Here is a 24203-nt window from a genome sequence, read left to right as displayed (position 1 = left end):
CACATTATCTAATGGCCATTTTGAGAGGAAATATTTGCAAGAATTTAAAAGAAAAAAGGCTATATGCAGCTGCATATTGAGGGGTCAACTGTGTCTGGGTAAAATGGTCCACTTGCATATGCATAAACTTGAAGTGACTCTTTAGGTTTGTACATGCACGATTGGTCCCAGTTTTGCACATTCACAATCAGTCTTTGTTTTTGCCTTTTTTTAATCCAGCATTGTTAAATCATACCTGTGCTATCTGATTTTCATTTCTCTAAATTACTGGATGGTCACCCTTGAAATTGTATGGGAGGCTAGGATTGCTAACCTTCCTGAAGTTGAGGCTTGATCTCCCAAGCATTTCTGTGAGCAACTCAGGAGAAAGAAAATTCAAGCTTGCCTGGTGATCGCTGCAGTTAGTTCCTTCCTGCTGCTTTCCGATTTGGTGCAATAGCCACCTGTGCATGTGCGGCCACTCCGGTCATGTTTCAGCGACATGGGGCATTGTGGGTATCCAGCACCACCATTGCAGCCTCGCTGTTTGTGGTATTAGAAAGTGGTGATGGGGAGGAAGTTCATTTGAATGTGGGAGAAACACTATCCACAGTTAAAACATGATCAAAACTTCTCTGACTGAAAACTGGGGAGTGGAATTATCTCGAGCACCCTTTTTGCCCAGCGATATAAACTGTAAATAGTCCAAAGATCATAACATTGTAGCTCACTCACGTCGTCCACATTGCTGTAGCTGCCCCCTACCCAGGAACTCACCATCTTCTCTCATACCAAACATATCTTTTTCCCTCAAGAGTTATGAACTCTACAAATGGGAACACTCTCAGACTGGGTGCAACAAATAGATATCCAGCTTACCTCTGACCTACCAATTCTCCATTACATCCTTATTTGTCTTCCGATTGCATCAATACTGTTATGGTCATTTCAACTTTCCTGTTTTTTCCAAATTCCAGATAAGTCTACAGGCTCTTCATCCTGCTTGTATCCTCCCTGTGCTGCAAGCAAGTCCTTTCTCCAGGTCTCCCACTCAAAACAAATTATTTCCCAGAACCTCATTACTTTGGAGCTTCAGGCCCTGTTGTTTAAACCTGTGCACTTTCTTCACTAAGCTGGCTTAAATGTCCAAAACAGGCGTAGGCAGCTGATAACGCTCCTTTTTGGGGAAAAAAAACAAAACAAAAAAATCCTAACTAACTCACTTACACTGGCGCAAATTAAATGTGCAGAATGAGGATTTTTAAGATACTCCAGAAAAATCAAGTTGCTCCAAAAAAACAGAGCAACTCCTGGGTAAACTTGGGCCCTTAGTGAGTGCCTGTTATTTACAACTGAAGCTGTCGTTTTCATTCTAGCTGTCGAGTGTAGCTTCTCCTCCTGAGTAGATGCCACATAGTGGGGTCAAGTTTCGGCCTGAGTTGCTCCTATGTTTTTGGAGCAACTGGTTTAGAATGGAGTATCTTAGAAATTGTAATTATCGGCATTTAGTTTGCTCCAGTTCTAGTGAGTTAGAACAGTTTCATTTTGGAACAGATTTTTTTTTTTCAAAAGGGGGCGTGTCCGGCCACTTACGCCTGTTTTGAAAGTTCAGGCAGTGAAAACTTACTCCAAACTAACTTAGAATGGAGCAAGTGTAGATTTTTGTACGGTCAGAAAAACCTTGCCTACACTTTACAAATCAAGCATAGGTTGCAAATCAGGCGTAGGGAACGAGATGGGGGGAGCAGGGTGGGTGGGGGGGGGGGGGGGATGCGGGAGGGAAGTAATTACATTCTACAAGCATTCAACAGTCTTACTTATACAGATAAAAAGCCATCCTGACTAAAAAATTATAAATAAAGCAAAGACAAAATATTGAATATTCCTACCTGCCTTCGAGCTGCGGTGCTTCAGGCTTTCCATGTAGGAGACAGGGGCGGCGTCAATGACTCGACGGCAACCGAAGACACACAAGCAAGCAGCCTTCGAGCTGTGAGGGAAGCGGAGGCCATTCGGCCAGGGACAGGGAGAGACAGGTGATTTATTCAACAGTGCTGCTAAAAGCACTCCTTCAGACACAAAAAAAATCACCAAAATTAAATTCCAAGCCTTTCCAGGGCTCCACGAGACAAATCAACACTTTTCTTTAAGTCCCTTTAAAAATGGCCGAGTGTCAATGTTTCTAGGCTTTTGCGCGTGCGTGCGCGCTCCAACGCGCACGCGCAGGGCTGCCGGCACGACGTTGCCTCATTTAAATTAGCCCCGCCTCCCTCCACGATCAGAATCGGCGCGACTCTGTGGCTCCGCCCCCCGCTGCTGTGTGCGCGCCGTGCCGAGCTCCCAGGGACTTGCAAGGAGCTGGAGAATTCAGAGGTATTTTTCTGTCGTACTTTTAAGCGTGAAAAACGGGCGTGCAGAACGGCGCGGCTGAAACTTGATCCCAGTGTTTTAACCGAAGGTATGCAGATGGGATTCAGGATATAGTTGGTGTCTTGCAATGGCAGCATGCAATGTTGTTGAAGTTAAACAGGTTTGCAAATCACTGGAAATATACACCGGGGAAATTTTAACCTAACCTCGCGAGAAGCGGATCGGATCGCCATCCATTTTACATGGCGTTTGATTGACTCTCCATTGACATTGGCCGATCCAATGAAACGATGATTTAATTAACATTTGCAGGGGTGGAGCTTGGGCACTACAATTGACCCGACTGCCTCTGATGAGGAAGGAGTAAATCAGCTGCAATTTCCACTCTGGATTCCTGATAGGATGAGAAAACTTGCATCTAGGATTTTCCCAATGTTGCAGTAAGGTACACTCAGTATGAGGCTGATCATCATTGACCAACTGTGCTAATAAGGGAGCTACTTCTTCACTGATTCCAGCAGTGCAGTTCTGGCACACTTCAACCAACTGAACTTTTATAATATAACTGTTTTTCTTTCCACGGATGCTGCCTTACCTGCTGAGTATTACCAGCATTTTCTGTTTTTATTTGATTTCCAGCATCCACAGTATTTTGCTTCTGTTTCAACTAAAGTTTTAATTGTTTTTTTTTCTCTTTTTATATTGGTATAGCTATGCAATTCTGCCCAGTCTTTCCCTGAAGCCGGTGTGATCCCTATGTAATGAGTGTTTTTTTTTTCCAGTTATGTCTTTTGCTTCACTTATTACATTTTATTTGATCTACTGTGACATTTTTCCTTGTGAATGTTAGTCATATTTGGGTTTAAAGCTACTTTGTTATATTTTGTAAAATCTTAAGTTATGTCACTGGAGATTGGAACATGTTTGTTATTTGTGTGTCCCTCCAGACTTCTTAATACGAAATGTGGACATTCCTGATTTTAGGACATTTTTAAAATTTATGTTTATTTAAATAATGAAGTTATTATTTCTTTTGTGGCTCGGTGTCAAATGTATCTGTTTTGTCATAACACTGCTATGAAGTGCCTTGGGACATTTTACTACATTAAAGGCACTATATAAATAAAAGTTGTTGTCTCACTACAACCTACCTACTAATTACTGAGTTATTGGGAAAGCTGTGAATGTCTTTAATATCTGTGAAATCTAGTCTGCAGATAGTTCCCTTCCTAAGTTGTCATAAAGTAAATGTACATCAAAGCTTGGTGCGCATTATTGCTGCCTCATACTGCAGCTCGAGAATGATGAATGAAACACTGCATGTAAGCAGTATATTAAAGGAAGTGGTATTTAAAAAAAAAAACACAAAGTTATATTTGTCACATTTAGAGGACCAGAGAATTTTTTGAAAAATAATTTTACATATTTTAATCCAGGTCAAAAGTTACAAACTAATTTTAAATAATTGTGGATAATTTTTTATTTAAAAATGTTTTAAGTTAACATTTATATTAACCATTACCCTGGTAACTGCAGGCCCTATGCCTGCTTTTACAAGACGTAAAGGTTTCGTGGGCAGTAGTTGGCAAATAGCCAAAGTGATTTTTGGGTCGGTTCGTATGACCTATCAAGGCAAATCTTGACAGATCGTAAGTTTCGGGTTTTTGCGCATGTGCAAACCTGGAACTTGGGGCCTTTTACAAGGCGTACCGGCCCCGCAAAATTCAGGCCATGTGTCAGCTTGACTCATGATGGCACATTTACTTTAGAATCAGCTCTGTATGTTCAAGTCTCGCATCAAGACTTGAGGACATAATATCGGCAAACACTCCAATTCAGTACTCAAGTCAATTCAGTGCCGTTGTTCAGATGAGATGTTTGAACTGAGACCCCATCTGCCAGTCTTAGAGATGGATGTTAAAAATCCCATGGTCTATGCAAAGAATTTAATGGAGTTTGTTGTTTTTATAGTTTTGCTATGCACAAGATGGCTATCATGTTTGCCTACATAATAGTTGTTGCACGTCAAAGTCATTGTATGTGAAGTACTTTGAGATGAGGAGCTCCATAGGCTTTTTATAAATTCAAGTTTTTTTAGTTGACACGAGCTTTGGTGGTTTATTACTGTAATTACTACATTATTTACATTAGTTCTCAAACCATGTTTGCTTCTGAGCACTTTTTGCTTCTTGATTTGTGCTTGCAAATATGCTAGTGTTCTGGGCTGGTAATACATATGTTCATCAGAGCTCTTTGTTGGCTTGCATTCATAATACTTTTGATTATCCTAATACATTTTGCAAACCAGTGCAAATAACATGCATGTCATCCAACAACATTTTAAGTTGTCAGTCAGCATTTGGGGCCCTTTTGGGATCTTGGTGTTTGTTGCCCAAGCCTCGCTCCTCCTGAGTCTGATGACTAATGTACTGGACCATCCCATTGATATCCCGGCACTCTTCTGGGGTGAATAGCTGGATTGCCACCTTCGTATATTGGAGGCAGACACACTTAAAAGTGTGCAAGACTCGGACCAAATTAAATTCTTTCACTTTTTATTTTACAGTAAGGAAGAAATACTTGCATTTTCAAAGTGCCTGACCATGTTGTCAAAGTGTTTCAAGACACAAACTATTACAGGAAGAGGAAAAGCATGTGGAGAGTGGGGAAAGGACAATGAGAAAAAGGCATTTTGGATCATAGTATATTGTGTTTCTAAGGTAATTGTAGGATCATGCCATGCATCGAGTGCTTTGGGATGTTTTCCTACATTAAAGGCACTATATAAATGCAAGTTGTTGTATGTTGAAAAGGGAGAGGTGGTTTGTTGGCTGTAATCTGCCACCGGGATCGGGTTAGAGGGGCAATGGACTGGTTAGATATGGGAGAGGGTCAGGGAAGGGTGGATTGGGTTACTGTCCATTGATGTCTGTTTTGGGCCCTTTCAGTTCCAGGGCCATATATAGTACTGTGGCTGGAAGTTTTAAGGAGGCAACCTCCCAATGCAATTCTTCAGCTATTGCATGACAGCAGAAAGCTTGTGCTTGTCCCTCTGTTTTTTTCCCCTCTTTTTCTAACTCAATGTGAAGCGGTTCCTAGCCTCTATTTGGCTACTTAATGCAGTACAGGTGAGACCCAGGCAAATGAACAGCATGATCAAACCTGCAGCCCTTCAGCCTGATTTATTTATTTAGATTCATGTCTGTCAGCTGCCTGGTTGCCAACTTAGTACAGCTGATGAAATTAATTTGGAGTGTGAAATATATGGTGTTCTAATAATTGTGAATTGATTTAAAGGAATTTTATTTTGTCTGTGTTTGCCTTTATTTGTACAAGAAAATGCATCTTTTGTACAACTGGATTTTTCACAAAGTTAAACATCCGTGGTTCAAATTTCAGTTCTATGCAACATAATCCCTCAAATAAGCACTCAGCATTTCGGTTTGTTGCACTTGTACTTGTTCAATGCTTATATGTAGTTAATTTGAGTTGTCAGGCTTCACAATCCCACCTGAAGAATATTCAATTCATTTAGGTATTCAGGACATCTGCCGCACCACTATTTGTAAATGTCATAGGAAGTTGAAGCAATTGAACTTATGGTCTGCTGATAATATGTACTTGGCATGTTTTTGTCTGATGGCAGGCTGCATGGAGCATTTCATTTTGTTTGACCTGCCCCTGTGTAAAGTGGGGAGAGATACAGGTCTTTAACCAGTGAGAGGATATCTATCTGTCGACAACAGTGCTGGGTTTCTGACCCTTACCTGCACTAGTGTAAACCTGATGATGGCTCAGGGTTTCCTTGGCATATAAATCATTGTCACAGGCTTTCAAAATAACAAATGTCATCATTCTGAATTAGTGCTAGAGTAAAACCGGAATTAACCAATTCATAGTTAAAGGGGTAGAGTTTGCGCTTTGGGCGCAATCGGCAATCTGGCCGCAAATTGCGCTAGTTTTCTGAAATGAATGTTTTGCTCACGTTTCCGCTCAAACTCATTTACATATCAGTAAACGTAAAAACTTCCCTGAACCAGCGCAATTGGGCAGTAATTGTTTACTTTTTTTCCAATTAAAAATATTCCTTGATTATATTTAAGAGTGATAACCTGGTGCATTTTTATTTACACATGAAAATGGGTTTATCACAGAAAATAACCTTTTTTTTAAATAATTGTCTAGTCTGCCACTTGTGAGTAACCTCATTTTAAATAACTGAAAATAATCTTACAAAACCTGCAGAAGCATTTACTAGTTTCATTGGTGTACAATGGTCAGTTTCTTAGCAAATTAGATATGTTTTAATATTTAAAAGTTTTTAAAAGGTGCCTATTAATGCCCTTGTGCCTAAAAAAAAACACAGCTTAATTTTAAGAGCTTCCCCAAGACGCACTTAGTGGAAACTCGCCATGGTGATTAATTTGATCTCAGTGCATGACCAGTTCTGTGGGTGGGATCGACTTCCAGCACGGTGTTTTTTTTAAACCAATGCAAAAGATTTGCGGATTAGTCTTATTCTCCTGCTCTTTGCCCATATACTGCAGTCTTTTCCTTTTCAAGTATATATCCTGTTCCCTTTTGAAAGTTACTCATGAATTTGCTTCTATTAGGCAATGTGTTCCAGATTACAACAGCTTGTTGTGTTAAAAAAAATTCTCCTCATCTCCCCTCTGATTCTTTTGCCAATTATGTCCTCTGGTTACTGACGCTCCTGCCAGTGGAAACTGTTTCTATTTAGTCTATCAAAACCCTTCATAATTTTGAACAACTCTAGTAACTCTTCCCTTTACCTTCTCTGCTCAGGAGAACAATGCCAGCTTCTCTGGTGTCTCCACTTAGGAAAAATAAAGGAAGGAACTTGCATTTATATACCCTGATGTCTCGTCCGAAAAACGGCACTGCTCCTACCTGACGTTCAGCACTCCTGTGTCCCAGCACATTGATTTTACAGTGTTCGTTATCTTTGTCAAAACTCTGCAGTGCCTCACTACCCAAGTTAGCTCCCATGGTTGATTTTCTCCACATGCACTCTGCTGCTCTAACACTGGATTGCTTCTCATTTTCCACCCCTTCCACTTTCTCAGGCACTGCACAATATCATCTCGAGCTCTATCTTAAATCCTTCAGCTTTTCCATTCTCTGTCAAAAAAACATTTCTCTAAAGTTGTGCCTTTTAAAACTCCTGTCTTTCCTTCTGTACACTGCTCTATGCCCACTTGCTTCCTGTCCTGTAATGTGTTCTGAGGTTTGTTTTACGTGAGGATCATTGAAGTGGTCAGGGGAACATCTTCTCATCTTCAGAGTTATGAAAAGTTAAATTTGTTTGGCATGGAGCCTTAACCTGTAATCATATCCACCTTCTGAGCCAGTATATTATTGTGACCTAAATCTTCTGATGTGGAAAATAGTCATTCTACCAAGTCAGTATTAGAAGAGCATACTGTTTTGACATTGACAGAATGAGAGACTTGTGGAAGTGTAACAATTTTCCATGGAACTAAAACTGCAAATAATCCTGTCACAAAATAGAGATGGATAAGAATGCAGACTGTACGTTTATCACATGATGGAATTGGAACTCCTGATGACTTCAAAAGCTAAATCCACAGCATTGGTCATTGTTGACTGAGTGGAATGCATCTGGTTCAGGCTGCTACTTACTGGCTCACAGACTCTTACTACACAGCACTGTGTAGATTGATTTTCCAGTTACATTGTTAGGCAAACTTGCCGAGTTTATATAGATTTTAAGATCTACCTCCATCCATGTAGGGTTCAAAATGGAGTAGGTCCTAATGAATGTAGAGGAGAATGAATAAATAAATAAAGACTTTACTACAGGTAACAGTGATCTGTTTCTCATCTGAAGCTGTGCGGCACACACTAATCTTCCAGCAGGCTAAAATATGGGTTGTGAGAATCTATTTCTTTTTTTAATTAGGTAACGGGATTTTGAATAGAAATGTTTCTGGTTGTAAATTTTAACTCGGAATTTAGAATATAATATAGTGAGAGTTGTTCGGGGTTTTTTATCATTCTGATGCCGACAGTATTATAGCAACAAGGCCCTACAAATAATACAACAGCAGTACAGGTACACAGACTGAAATCCGGAATCCTTGGGACTGAGTACGTTCTGGTTTTGGGGTTTCTCCGGATTTCAGACAAGAAAATCAAGAGTCTGAAATCCGGAATCCTCGACCGAATCTGTGCTGGGTTTTGAGCGGCGAGGTCCGAAATCCGGCAAAACCCAAAATCCGGCACGGATTCAGTCGAGGATTCCAGATTTCAGACTTCATTTTCTTGTCTGAAATCCGGAATCCTTGACTGAATGTCCGGTTTTCAGACAATAATTCCGGACGACTCCATAAGCTATTCGCAAAATGTCCGGTTTTTGGACAATTCCGATTTTCAGAGTTCCGGATTCGGGACGTTGCACCTGTATTAAAGTGTGTTTTTATAGAATCATAGAATTTAACAGCACTGGATGAAGGCACTAAACCTAATGCACCTGCATTGGCTCTCTGAAAGAGCTATTTACTAGGTACCATTCTATTACTGGTTCTCCATAAATAAATCAAGAATTCACATTTATATAAAGTTTTTCATGACCACAGGATGTCCCAAAGCACATCACAATGAATGAAGTACTTTTTGAAATGTAATCACTGTTGTAATATAAGGAAATATGGCAGCCGATTTGCACGTAGCAAGGTCCTACAAATAATACAACAGTAAGATAAATAACCAGATAACTTATTTTTTAGTGCTGTTCATTGAGAGATAAATGTTAGCTAGGACACCGCGAACACTCGCCTATTCTTCTTGGAGTAGTGCCATGGGATCTTTTGCTCCCACCTAAAAGGGCAAACTGAGCCTCAGTTTAATATCTTGCCCGAAATATGGCACCTTAGTTAATGCCAAACACAGTATCGACAGTACAAATTCCACTGTTGATGCTGTGTTTTTCTTGGCTATTGTTATTGACTGTTACAATTTACAGTAGGGTGCTGATTGAAATAACACTACCTGGAGCCTGTCTTTATTTATACTACCCTTGAAAGAAAATATTCGGCTATCTTGTGATCTATTTTGGTTGTGGTGCAAATATGATACGTTTGCAGAGAACTAAACCTAATCAGATTTATTTTTTTTCTCTCCCTATTAGTTTTTTTTCTTCAATTTCTCACCTTTCATAGCATTCTGGGTTGCTTGAACTGCAAATGAGAAACAAGACAGATAATCTCTCCTCAAAACACTCACTAATCAGCAACTGGTGGGTGCTGGAGAATTACCCCAAAGGAACTCCTGCAGACATTACCCACATCTGTTAGTTGGGCACCTTGGCTTTATTTAGTGGCGTCCCTGACCACTCTAGAGCTCCACGTGTGCTAAAGCCAACAGTAATGCTCTGATCAGCTAACTTTTTTTATTCATTCATGGGATGTGGACGTTGCTGGCAAAGTCAGCAATTATTGCCCATCACTAATTGCCCTTGAGAAGGTGCTGGTGAGCAGCCTTCCTGAACTGATGTGGTTCATGAGGTAATGGTACTCCCACAGTGCTATTGAGGAGGGAGTTCAGGATTTTGACCCAGTGACAATGAAGGAATGACAAAATATTTACAAGTCAACATGGCATGTGACTTGGAGGGGAACGTGGAGATGGTGGTGTTCCCATGCTCCTGCTGCTCTTTTCCTTCTAGGTGGTAGAGGTTTGGGAGGTGCTGTCGAAGAAGCCTTGGCAAGTTGCTGCAGTGCATTTTGTAGATGGTGCACACTGCAGCCATGGTGTGCCAGTGGTGGAGTGAGTGAATGTTTGTGTTGGATGGGGTGACAATCAAGCGGGCTGCTTTGTCCTGGATGGTGTCGAGCTTTTTGAGTGTTGCTGGAGCTGCACTCATCCAGGCAAGTGGAGAGTATTCCATCACACACCTGACTTGTGCCTTGTAGATGGTGGAAAGGCTTTGGGAAATCAGGAGGTGAGTCACTCACTGCAGAATACCCAGCCTCTGACCTGCTCTTATAGCCACAATATTTATATGACTGTGTCCAGTTAAGTTTCTATACAATGGTAACCCTGCCGCCCCCCCGGGATGTTGATGGTGGGGGATTTTCCCATGGTAATGCCATTGAATGTCATAGGGAGGTGGTTAAACTCTTGTTTGTTGGAGATGGTAATTTACTGGCACTTGTTACTTGGTACTTATCAGCCCAAGCCAGAATGTTGTCCAGGTCTTGCTCCATGCGGGCATGGACTGCTTCATTTTCTGAGGGGTTGCAAATGGAACTGAACACTGCAATCATCAACGAATAACCCCATTTCTGACATGATGGAGGGAAGGTCATTGATGGTTGGGCATAGGTCACTGCCCTGAGGAACTGCTGCGGCGATATTCTGGGGTTGAGATGATTGACCTCCAACAACCACAACTATCTTCCTTTCTGCAAGGTATAACTCCAGCGAGTGGAGAGTTTTGCCCCCGATTCCCATTGACTTCAATTTTACTGGAGCTCTTTGATGCCACACTCAGTCAACTACTGCCTTGATATCAAGGGCAGTCCACTCTCTCCTTGCCTCTAAAATTCAGCTCTTCTGTCCATGTTTTGACCAAGGCTGTAATGAGGCCTGGAGCTGAGTGGTCGTGGCGGTACCCAAACTGAGCACCTGTGAGCAGGTTATTGGTAAGTAAGTGCTGTTTGATAGCACTGTCAATGACACCATCATCAACATCATCATCAACATCATCATCATCATCATCAACATCATCATAGGCAGTCCCTCAGAATCGAGGAAGACTTGCTTCCACTCCTGAAGTGAGTTCTTTGGTGGATGAACAGTCCAATACGAGAGCCAGAGACTCTGTCACAGGTGGGGCAGATAGTCGTTGAGGGAAGGGGTGGGTGGGACAGGTTTGCCGCATGCTCTTTCCACTGTCTGCGCTTGATTTCTAACATAGAAACATAGAAAATAGGTGCAGGAGTAGGCCATTCGGCCCTTCGAGCCTGCATCGCCATTCAATGAGTCCATGGCTGAACATGCAACTTCAGTACCCCATTCCTGCTTTCTCGCCATACCCCTTGATCCCCCTCGTAGTAAGGACTACATCTAACTCCTTTTTGAATATATTTAGTGAATTGGCCTCAACAACTTTCTGTGGTAGAGAATTCCACAGGTTCACCACTCTCTGGGTGAAGAAGTTTCTCCTCATCTCCGTCCTAAATGGCTTACCCCTTATCCTTAGACTGTGACCCCTGGTTCTGGACTTCCCCAACATTGGGAACATTCTTCCTGCATCTAACCTGTCTAAACCCGTCAGAATTTTAAACGTTTCTATGAGATCCCCTCTCATTCTTCTGAACTCCAGTGAATACAAGCCCAGTTGATCCAGTCTTTCTTGATATGTCAGTCCCGCCATCCCGGAAATCAGTCTGGTGAACCTTTGCTGCACTCCCTCAATAGCAAGAATGTCCTTCCTCAAGTTAGGAGACCAAAACTGTATACAATACTCCAGGTGTGGCCTCACCAAGGCCCTGTACAACTGTAGTAACACCTCCCTGCCCCTGTACTCAAATCCCCTCGCTATGAAGGCCAACATGCCATTTGCTTTCTTAACCGCCTGCTGTACCTGCATGCCAACCTTCAATGACTGATATACCATGACACCCAGGTCTCGTTGCACCTCCTCTTTTCCTAATCTGTCACCATTTAGATAATAGTCTGTCTCTCTGTTTTTACCACCAAAGTGGATAACCTCACATTTATCTGCATGCTCTCAGCGTTAAGACTTGAGGTGCTCAGCGCCCTCTCGGATGCACTTCCTTCACTTGGGGCAGTCTTGGGCCAGGGACTCCCAGGTGTCAGTGGGGATGTCGTACTTTATCAGGAAGACTTTGAGGGTGTCCTTGTAGCGTTTCTGCTGCCCATCTTTGGCTCATTTGCCGTGAAGGAGCTCCGAGTAGAGCACTTGCTTTGGGAATCTCGTGTCTGGCATGCGGACTATGTGGCCTGCCCAGCGGAGTGTGGTCAGTGCTTCAATGCTGGAGATGTTAGCCTGAATGAGGACGCTGATGTTAGTGCGCCTGTCCTCCCAGGGGATTTGTAGGATCTTGCAGAGATATCGTTGGTGATATTTCTCCAGCAACTTGAGGTGTCTATTGCATGGTCCATGTCTCTGAGCCATATAGGAGGGCAGGTATGACTACAGCCCTGTAGAACATGAGCTTGGTGGCAGTTTTGAGGGCCTGGTCTTCAAACACTCTTTTCCTCAGGCGGCTGAAGGCTGCACTGGTGCACTGGAGGCGGTGTTGGATCTCGTTGTTGATGCCTGCTCTTGTTGATAGGAGGCTCCTGAGATATGGGAAGTGGTCCACGATGTCCAGGGCCGCGCCATCGATCTTGATGACTGGGGGGCAGTGCTGTACGGTGAGGACAGGCTGGTAGAGGACTTTTGTCTCATGGATGTTTAGCATAAGGCCCATGCTTTTGTACGCCTCAGTAAATACGTCGATTATGTCCTGGAGTGCAGCCTCTATGTGTGCAGACGCAGGCGTCGTCTGCGTACTGTAGCTCAACGGCAGAGGTTGGGGTGGTCTTGGATCTGGCCTGGAGACGGCGCAGGTTGAACAGGTTCCCACTGGTTCTGTAGTTTAGTTCCACTCTAGCGGGGAGCTTGTTGACTGTGAGGTGGAGCATGGCGGCAAGAAAGAGTGAGAAGAGGGTTGGGGCAATGACGCAGCCCTGTTTGACCCCGGTCCGGACGTGGATTGGGTCTGTGATGGATCCGTTGGTAAGCATCATGGCCTGCATGTTGTCGTGGAGCAGGCAGAGGATGGTGCCGAACTTTTGGGGGCATCCGAAACGGACGAGAACGCTTCATCGACTCTTGCGGTTGATGGTGTCAAAGGCCTTTGTAAGGTCGAAGAAGGCCATGTATAAGGGCTGGCGCTGTTCCCTGCATTTTTCTGTAGCTGTCGCGCTACGAAAATCATGTCCGTTGTGCCCCGTAGGGGACGAAATCGCACAGTGACTCCAGGAGGAGCTCCTTGGACATGGGATGAAGTTGGTTGAGGAGGACTCTAGCGCGACTTTCCCAGTGGCTGATAGAAGGGAGAGTCCTCTGTAGTTGGCGCAGTCAGACTTGTCCCCTTTTTAAAAAATGGTCACGATTACTGCATCTCTGAGATACCCCGTCATGCTCTCCTCCCTCCAGATGAGAGAGGTGAGGTCATGTTTCGCACCAGCAGTGACTTTCCGCCATACTTCAGTGCCTCAGCAGGGATTCCATCCGCACCCGCAGCCATGTTGTTTTTAAGCTGTCTTATGACTTTTTCTACCCCATGCAGTGTTAGGGTCTCAGTGGTGGTGGCGGGTAACATGCTGCGGGATGGAGTCGAGAACACTCCAGTCAAATGCAGAGTCTCGATTGAGGAGATCTTCGAAGTGCTCCTTCCAGCGGGCCCTGACTGCCTCAGTGTCCTTGATGAGTGTTTCCCCGTTCTTGGCCAGCAGTGGGGTGGGGCCTTGGGTGTTTGGCCCGTAGGTGGCCTTGACTGCGATGAAGAATCCTCTCACATCATGGTTGTCGGCCAGCTGCTGTATCTCCTGTGCTTTCTCCATCCACCACCAGTTCTTTAGGTCCTGGGTTTTTTGTTGGACCTCAGCCTTGAGCTGTCTGTAATGCTGCTTTGCTGCTCCTGAGTTGGATTGTTATTTAAGGCTCAGAAATGCCCTGCGCTTGCGATCTAATAGCTCTTGGATCTCCGGCCCATTCTCATCAAATCAGTCCTGGTGTTTCCTGGTTGAGTGACCGAGCGTCTCCTTGCAGACACTGGTTATGGAGGCCTGGAGGGCAGACCAAGCGCTGTGGGCATTCTGCGTCTCGGGGTCATCAAGGCACGCCAGGTTAGCTGTGAGGCGCTGGCTGTACAGGGCTCTCTTAGCTGGGTCCTTAAGTGCTCTGGCATTGACTTTTTTGCGGTACTGTTTCTGCTGCCCCCTCCGCTTTGGGGCTATGTTAATGTCGATGATGGATCGCATGAGTCGGTGATCCGTCCAGCAGTCGTCAGCTCCTGTCATGGCGCGGGTGATGTGCGCATCCTTGCAATCCCTGGCTCGGACGATGACATAGTCGAGCACGTGCCAGTGCTTGGAGCGATGCCTTGTATTTGCCCCTCTGGCAGAACAAGGTGTTGGCGATGACAGGCTTGTGCTCTAGACATTTTGGCAGGAGTAGGGTACCGCTGGAGTTGGCTATCCCAACCCCCTCTCTGCCAATCACGCCCCCCCCCCCCCCCCCCACCCAGAGGCCTGTGTCCCTGCCGACCCCGGCGTTGAAGTCACCGAGGAGGATCAGTTTGTCGCCCGCGGGGATGCAGGCCAGGGATTTTTCGAGGTTGGTGTAAAAACCCTCTTTGGCCTCATCAGTTGTATTGAGTGTTGGGGCGTTCGCACTGATGTCTGTGGCGCACTGGTTCCGGGATAGGGTGAGTCGAAGAGTCATGAGGCGTTCGTTAGCCCCGCAGGGGGAGTGTTTGAGGCATCGTTTTTGATGGCAAAGCTGACTCTGTGGAGACGGCATTCTTCTTCTGGTTTCCCTTTCCAGAAGAAGGTGTAACCTACACCTTGTTCCTTGAGATGGCCTTCCCCCGCCCGCCAGGTCTCGCTGAGAGCGGCGATGTCGATATCAAAGCGTCTAAGTTCCCATGCAACTATGTCAGTGCGGCGTTCCAGCCTGTCGCTGTTGGGGTTGTCCATGAGGGTACTGATGTTCCAGGTCCCAAACTTCATGTTAATGGAGTGGAAGATGCCTATGCGTGAGTTCTTTTAACATGGGGTGGTCGTTGCACGCCGGCTACCACACGGGCTTAGCTGAGCCAGGGCTTGGTCCAGTGGCAAGGGGGTCCAAGACGACTGGAAACCAGGTACTGCTATATGGGCCTAGTTGCCGATGTCGAGATGTTCTATCACTTTGATGATTGATCGTAGGCTGATGGGGCAGTAATTGGCCCGATTGGATTTATCCTGCTTTTTGTGAACACGTCATACATGGGCAATTTTTCACCTTGTCGGATAGATGCCAGTATTGCAGCTGTACTGGAACAGCTTGGCTAGAGGAGCACCAGTCTTCAGCACGTCAGCCAGGATGTTGTATCCAGCCTTTGCTGTATCCAGTGCTCTCAGCCATTTCTTGATATTACGTGGAGTGAATGAAGTAAAATTCAAAGCCTTAACCTGGGATCTTCCTGGTATGAATTGCTCAGTACTGTACAAGGCCATCTATTTACTCATTGAGGCATTAGGTAGTGCAGGGTGGCTTATTTATAAAATAACCTAAACAACAACAATATGTTAACTAAAAATACTTCAGTTTTGCTTGTGGTTTGAATCTTGTGTTATCTATTAGTTCTTTCAAGCTTTTTAATACAATTAAGTCACTGAAAATATTTTGAGTCCCGAGGTTACAGGATTTTGATGAGAATAAGATCGTCAAATAAGCCATTTATCCGATCATTGAGCCAATGGCATGTACTGGTCTCATGAGATTGAGTTAGTCGTTATGCGTTGTTTTTCAAAAGTAGATTAGCAACACTGCCAAATTTGTTTTGTTGATTTTAAAATAAAGCATTCAAATATGTTTGAGTTTTTTAACCAATGTTAACTTCTCAAAATGTTCTGATTTTTATAATGAATGGATGCATACTAGAATGCTTAGCTAGATTTACTGTCTTTTTAATTAAAATTTGATAAACCATTTCAGATTTTCAATGCACAAATGTGAACTGTATTTTCGGGGGAGAATGGATGCAGTATCTATGCACTCAGAATAATTTTCCTCTTATCTTTTTGGATTTGTACAGGTCCTGTTGTTTTGCTTCACAGCTGCCCTGTACATGTTCTTCTTCAGGTAAGTGTATGGCCTCTATTTCTCAGGCCTCCTTAATTACTGTCTTTGCTGCCCTCTGTAGCCTTATGGCTCACTGATCTAACGCTCCCATTTTTTGGGAGGTTTGCTCAAATTTTATTGCAGCCCATGAGAAGCCTAGACAAAGCTTTGAAGCCTTGTCACTCCTTCGAGCCCTTTAGGTCAGAGAAGTGAGTTTGAATATGTTTGCAAAAGACTTTGACTGAGCCAACCGGATAGAATGGCACCACAGGTCAGCCCATTTTTCTTCTGAACAAAACCATTTGGAGTAGTCTGGTGTATGTACAAGACAAGACACAGTGAAGTACAAGTCATGGTTCAGTGGTAAACCACAAAGAGCATTGACAGGGTTATGTTCAAATGGAAAAATGCAGCGCTGACAGTTTTAGATGATTACTAAACATTTCTGTATTGTTTGATAGAAGTAGCGGAGAACATTATCATAACACGACTACTGCTGTTTACATGGTGTATGGAATTTAATCATCCTGAGTATATAATACTCTGCTTTAATGAGCATTACAAAGATTAACAGACTAGAAAAAGGAATCAAATGTTTATTTTGGAAAAAGCTATTAAATTAATTACTAAAGTCTTGTGTGGTGAGATGGGAAAAAGACTTGAGTTCTGTGTTTCAAAATTTACCTGTGGTCAATCCAGCAATTTTGTTTGAAAATGTATGAACAAAAAGCTGAATGTAGGTTGCCATGGTGATTAATCCTCCTGTTTTGTACAGGCCCACAAAATTTGTGTCTCAATTCATCTGATCTAAATATTAGATATTCTCATGAACAGTTGTAATTAAAATGCAAGGTATAAATAAATAGTAGTCGAAATCAAGGGAAAACACAAGTGGCGCTGCTTTTTTTTTATAACAATAAAGTTGGAAATGTCTTTGTGCTGAGCACGTACTCTATTCTGTTGCATCTTTTTAGAAGGTGAAAAGATGCATATCATGACTACGAGCACTTTTAAAATTTGACAAACAGATTCCATGGATCTGGAATGAAGGTTACTCTTATTTAAATACATGAACATAATACTTGTCCTATTCCTTTAGATTGAAGGATCTCTGTTCTTTATTGTCCTTTTGTAGCCATTCTTTTGTCCCTTGAAGAAAATAATTTATTTCAAGAAAATAAATAAAAACTGCAGTGATTAATTCTGCCAAGCAAGTTGGAAATTATTTAAATTGTTATTAAAGAAATGAGAATAATGGTGGCAGTTACTTCAAATGGTCTTCGGACAGTTTTATTGGGGAGTTGTTACAAAGCTTTATCTACAGGAAAGCCTGTACAGATTCCCCAACTCAGTTGACAAAGTCAATGTGTTGCCAGAAGATCTTGTCTCAATTTCCACTCTATGCTGAGTTTACGGACCTTGCCAGGATTGCGATAGCAATTAGCCTCAGCCCAGGAGAGGTACCAAGCCAGGGTTTCAGCTCCAGATTACTATCCAGTAATTGTTGCTGGAAGTATATCTTTGGATGTTTGGTGAGGGCAGAATCAGGCTCAACAGTGATGCCCTGCACCCCACCATCACTGGGCCTGGCGTTGGCAAGAATCAACGTCTTCAAGAGAGGAGGTTTGGAGAGAAAATTGATGAAAAGGGGCACCTTAAGGGTCTCTGTGATTTATTATTTTCATATTCTAACTCAATATTGTTTTACTGTAGGATTTCAAGAGGGAAGGTTAATTTAATCATTTTTTGATACTTATAAAAGAGTGTCCCTCCCCACAGCGAGAATTTCTGAGGACTCTAAACATCTCCTCCATGACGCAAAATACAACAGGAAGATTCGGGTTCCATAATTTATTCATGCTATCCTGTGCAAAGCAAAATTCTCAACATTTGTAATTATAATTCTTCATATGGTGCAATCTCAAAATGTTTGGGTTGTGATCCTCAATAATTACGCTCTTAGAATCACCTTGGGCAGCTCTTCTGCATTTCCTGGTTGCATGTTTGAGGAGGGGCCTGGAAGCACACCACTTACCCACTTCCTTGATACAGAGTCCTCATAACTTTATTGAAATTCTATCTATCAGGGGTGGGGCTCTTTTATATTAATTATTAATTTAACCCTTCTCATTTATTCACTTCCTTGATGCATGCACCCAAAAAAAGAGCAATTAATAAATTGTATTGTAAATGAGTAAAATTACACACATTTTGCATCGTTTAGTAAAGAGCTTCAGTTTTCTCTATGATACCAGTAAGCACAACCAAGTGAAATATGATCCTTTTTCTATTTTATGAAGTTTAAATTCCAATAATTGTGTTAGATAGTCCATAAGGAACCAACTTATTATGAGCATAGTAACAAAAAAGTAATCTTTGAGTTTGTTGCTTGTGCTTGCCAGTTGTATAATCAAAGCTATTGGTCAATTTGCTTTTATCTATTTCCCTTCAGTTATTAATTTTAATCATCTATTTAGTTGGTTGATCGAGCAATAAATGCAAGTCAGAATGCTTTTCATAAGTATTTTCATTAGAAGCAATGTAATAATGTGGTAGGACGTTTCATCTTTTGGTATGTTTGCTTTTTTTCAAAAACTATTAATGCCAATATAATTGCACCTGCGAGAAGCAACAGATTCTTAATTTGTTTAAAAACTACATATTAAACTGCTCTTGATTAACTTCAGGATCAGTACTTTTTTGAGATTTTAAAAGGGACAATTGTTTTACTCCACTGTCTTCACCGATAAAAGGAGCCTATTCAGCATTTTACCATTCCCCCCACCCCCCCCTCCCCAAACAGTTTAAAAAAAAAATAGAACTTTGTTGCAACTATCGTTAAATTATACTATGATGTAACGTGGGAAATACTTAAGTGGTATAAAATGAAATAATGGAGACCTACATCAATTAATGTTAAACTTAGGCCCTGTCTGCATGTTTAGATGGTTGTAAAAGATCCCATGGCCCAATTAGAAGAGGAACAGGAAGTGCTCCGAGTATCCTGTCCAACATTTATCCCTCAATCAACACCACAGAACGGATGAACTGGTCATTCATGTCTGGCTGTTTGAGATCTTGCTACATGCAAATTCCCTGCCTACATAACGACAGTGACTACACCTCAAAAGTAGTTCCCTGCATATAGAACACCTTGTGACATGATGAAGTGCTATATAAATACAGGCTCTTTCTTTTAACAAGCCCAATTTGTACTGTACTTGTAATTGAGTTGTGTGTTATGATAGACATTTTGAAAAGTGAATGTATTAAAAAATAGTTTGGGCAGTGGTGCACATGATATGAAACAAAAGTGAGAACTTGGGGAATATGTTTCATAAGTGATCAAATTTATCAAATGAGTCAAAATTTATATATCAAAGCCATGAGCATTCCTTGTTATAGCACATGCAAACACTTAAATCAAATAAACTCCTAATGTAGCCAGATTAAACTGACATTCGCCCACTGTTGCTTCTGATGGTATTTTCCTTCATGTATTTTTTTTCACCTTTATATTATTTGGTAAAGCAGATGTGAATTGTTTTCCCTGCCGCAGGACGTGCAGTGCAATGCAGGGGAAGCAGATAAAGCTGTTTCCTTGTTATTATTCGTGAATCGCTAGGACAGCTGCAGTGGAGTTGTGCTGATGGAAGGTAACCAAGCAAAGTTGTTACTGCGAGTAGTACAGTTGGTCAATTAACACATATTTCCTTTTAAATTTGGCCTTGAAGATTTCATTTGGAATAGATGTTCGATATCAGAAATTTGTACATCTATAATTCAACTGGTTTAGCTAGTGAGCAAATCAGCCGCACAGACCAGAAAGATCACAAGTTTGACCTGTGCAGGATGACAGTAAAGGTACGAAAATTGACCTCAGCATTCTGGGTTAGGAAGTGGAAAATTGACCAGGTTTCTCAAACCTGGTTCTTATCCAGTGCGGGAAGTACATGTCTGCGGGTGTTGGATACTGTGATGCCTCCGCGCCCCCCCCCCCCCCTCAGTTATATGGAAAAAAAGAAAGAAAAAATAGAAAAGCAAATTATAATTTAAATGGAGAAAAATTGCCAAGTGCTGCAGTACAGAGAGACCTGGGGGTCCATGTGCATGAAACACAAAAGGTGAGTATGCAGGTACAGCAAGTAATCAGGAAGGTAAATGGAATGTTGGCCTTTATTGCAAGGGGGATAGAGTATAAAAGCAGAGAAGTCCTGCTACAACTGCACAGGGTATTGGTGAGGCCACACCTGGAATGCTGCGTGCAGTTTTGCTCTCTGTATTTATGAAAGGATATAATTGCATTGGAGGCTGTTCAGAGAAGGTTCACTAGGTTGATTCCGGAGATGAGGGGGTTGACTGATGAAGAAAGGTTGAGTAGGTTGGGCCTGTACTTAGTGGAGTTCAGAAGAATGAGAGGTGATCTCATTGAATCATATAAGATAATGAGGGGGCTCGACAAGGTGGATGTAGAGGGGATATTTCCACTCATAAGGGAAACTGAAACTAGGGGACACAGGGCTCAATTTTGGCCCATTTTTCAGTGTACTTACCGGAGTTGCACTGTTTATGTACATTCGGAGATGCGCCGGAAAAAAATGTTGCAACTTTGGCCGCTGTCTGGCCTCTTCACTGCAGTCGCGCAGTGTGACCAGTCGACTCCGGGTGGGGGGGGGGGGGGGGTAGGGGAGAGAGAGAGCCTGCGGGGGAGAGCCTGCGTTCTGTGCTGAAAAATGTGCCGGGATGTCTGCACATGCGCAGTGGAGCATAGTGATGTCCGCGCATGAGCAGTTGAATTGCAGCCTCTCCCTCTCTGTGGCCCCTGATGCATGCTAGCTCCCTCCTTCCCTCCCCCACCCCCAGCCTCTCCGTTGATTTGCTTTCAGCCTCTCCGTTGAATCCCGATGCCGGCCAGTTCACTCGCTCCCGCCCCTAGCCCAGGCCGAGGGGCCTCCGAGTGCGTTGTCCCGCCCCTAGCCCAGGCCGAGGGGCCTCCCGGTGCGTTGTCCCGCCCCTAGCCCAGGCCGAGGGGCCTCCCGGTGCGTTGTCCCGCCCCTAGCCCAGGCCGAGGGGCCTCCCGCACCGGCCAGCTGCCTTCCCAGGCCGAGTGCAGAAAGGTGAATTGCAGTTTGAAGATGAAGGTAGGACTTTAATATTTTATTTCTTATAGAATTGATAGTTTTTGTTTGCAAACATTGCTAAAGGTAAGGCTTGGTGAGTTCAGGTCCAGGTCCTCTCCGCTTCCCGCCTCTATCCCAGGCCAAATGGCCTCCAATGTAACGACCTGCGCCAATTTCTTTATCTCTCCGCATATGGCCACATACGTTGGCCTAAATAGAAATGGAGTAACTATTAGCTGGCCAAAGTTGCCTATATGGGCAGAACTGGCACAGGTGGCTGGTAACGTCTCCTTTTGAGAAAAAAAATTAACCTTAAAAAAAAAAACCTAACTAAGTGAGTTACACTGGTGCAAATTGATTGGAGAAACTGGGGATTTTTAAGTTACGCCAGAAAAAGCAGCATACTCCAAAAAAAAAACGGAGCAACTCCTGGCCAAAATTGAGCCCATAGTCAGAATAAGGGGCCGCCCATTTAAAACTGAGATGAGGAGGAATTTCTTCTGAGGGTTGTAAATCTATGGAATTCTCTGCCCCAGAGCGCTGTGGAGGCTGGGTCATTGAATATATTAAAGGCAGAGATAGACAGATTTTTGAGCGATAAGAGAATAAAGGGTTATTGGGAGCAAGCAGGGAAGTGGAGCTGAGTCCATGATCAGATCAGCCTTAATCTTATTAAATGGCGGAGCAGGCTCGAGGGGCCAGGTGGCCTACTCCTGCTCCGACTTCTTATGTTCTTATGTTCTTATTCACCAAAAGGTTTCTGGTGTCGATTTAACTATATCCCAATAAGAAGTCGATGCCTTCAGGAAAAGAGAATGTGAAGAAAGAAAATTGGCAGGAGAATGGAGGAAAGGGAAATCTCTGTATGAAGCAGCAGGCTGAGTTTTCTTCCAGCCTACTCGTCATCCAAACAGTGACTGCCTCCCTGCTCTTTGCAAGCATTGTTTACCACTAGCATAACGGACCTTCTATCCCAAAAGAAACTGCATTAGTCCAAAATGAAGGGCCCCTTTTGGGTCAGCAAATGCCTTCTAAATTAGAAAAAGGTTAATGGGTTGGTGGGGCGGGGGCGGGGTGGTTGTAACTGAATTGTTGAGCAACGTTATATCATTTCCACACATGTGAAAATAAGTGATCCTTCACGAACTCGAGTCATAGAAACATAGAAAATAGGTGCAGGAGTAGGCCATTCGGCCCTTCTAGCCTGCACCGCCATTCAATGAGTTCATGGCTGAACATGCAACTTCAGTACCCCATTCCTGCTTTCTCGCCATACCCGTTGATCCCCTAGTAGTAAGGACTTTATCCAACTCCTTTTTGAATATATTTAGTGAATTGGCCTCAACAACTTTCTGTGGTAGAGAATTCCACAGGTTCACCACTCTCTGGGTGAAGACGTTTCTCCTCATCTCGGTCCCAAATGGCTTACCCCTTATCCTTAGACTGTGATCCCTGGTTCTGGACTTCCCCAACATTGGGAACATTCTTCCTGCATCTAACCTGTCTAAACCCATCAGAATTTTAAACGTTTCTATGAGATCCCCTCTCATTCTTCTGAACTCCAGTGAATACAAGCCCAGTTGATCCAGTCTTTCTTGATAGGTCAGTCCCGCCATCCCGGGAATCAGTCTGGTGAATCTTCGCTGCACTCCCTCAATAGCAAGAATGTCCTTCCTCAGGTTAGGAGACCAAAACTGTACACAATACTCCAGGTCTGGCCTCACCAAGACCCTGTACAACTGTAGCAACACCTCCCTGCCCCTGTACTCAAATCCCCTCGCTATGAAGGCCAACATGCCATTTGCTTTCTTAACCGCCTGCTGTACCTGCATGCCAACCTTCAATGACTGATGTACCGTGACACCCAGGTCTCGTTGCACCTCCCCTTTTCCTAATCTGTCACTATTCAGATAATAGTCTGTCTCTCTGTTTTTACCACCAAAGTGGATAACCTCACATTTATCCACATTATACTTCATCTGCCATGCATTTGCCCACTCACCTAACCTATCCAAGTTGCTCTGCAGCCTCATAGCATCCTCCTCGCAGCTCACACTGCCACCCAACTTAGTGTCATCCGCAAATTTGGAGATACTACATTTAATCCTCTCGTCTAAATCATTAATGTACAGAGTAAACAGCTGGGGCCCCAGCACAGAACCTTGCGGTACCCCACTAGTCACTGCCTGCCATTCTGAAAAGTCCCCATTTACTCCTACTCTTTGCTTCCTGTCTGACAACCAGTTCTCAATCCATGTCAGCACACTACCCCCAATCCCCATGTGCTTTAACTTTGCACATTAATCTCTTGTGTGCGACCTTGTCGAAAGCCTTCTGAAAGTCCAAATATACCACATCAACTGGTTCTCCCTTGTCCACTCTACTGGAAACATCCTCAAAAAATTCCAGAAGATTTGTCAAGCATGATTTCCCTTTCACAAATCCATGCTGACTTGGACCTATCATGTCACCTCTTTCCAAATGCGCTGCTATGACATCCTTAATAATTGATTCCATCATTTTACCCACTACTGATGTCAGGCTGACCGGTCTATAATTCACTGTTTTCTCTTTCCCTCCTTTTTTAAAAAGTGGGGTTACATTGGCTACCCTCCACTCGATAGGAACTGATCCAGAGTCAATGGAATGTTGGAAAATGACTGTCAATGCATCTGCTATTTCCAAGGCCCTGGGGATTTATCGGCCTTCAATCCCATCAATTTCCCCAACACAATTTCCCGACTAATAAGGATTTCCCTCAGTTCCTCCTCCTTACTAGACCCTCTGACCCCTTTTATATCCGGAAGGTTGTTTGTGTCCTCCTTAGTGAATACCGACACAAAGTA

At 43.3% G+C, this 24203-nt stretch overlaps 1 protein-coding gene across 3 annotated transcripts in view; it reads left to right on the top strand.

The window, feature by feature from the left end:
• tmem135 (transmembrane protein 135) overlaps positions 1-24203 on the top strand; it is a 594106-nt gene that overhangs the window by 366657 nt on the left and 203246 nt on the right. For all 3 annotated transcript variants that reach the window (XM_070892008.1, XM_070892007.1, XM_070892006.1), the window contains one exon: positions 16212-16258. In XM_070892008.1, coding sequence (XP_070748109.1) covers positions 16212-16258 — 47 coding nt within the window. The remainder of the gene's footprint in view (positions 1-16211; positions 16259-24203) is intronic.

This window comes from Pristiophorus japonicus, chromosome 10 (genome assembly GCF_044704955.1).
Source record: "Pristiophorus japonicus isolate sPriJap1 chromosome 10, sPriJap1.hap1, whole genome shotgun sequence".
NCBI classification, from domain to species: Eukaryota; Metazoa; Chordata; class Chondrichthyes; family Pristiophoridae; genus Pristiophorus; species Pristiophorus japonicus.
Note: the sequence above shows the minus strand (reverse complement) of the source record. Positions and strands in the feature narration are given on the sequence as shown.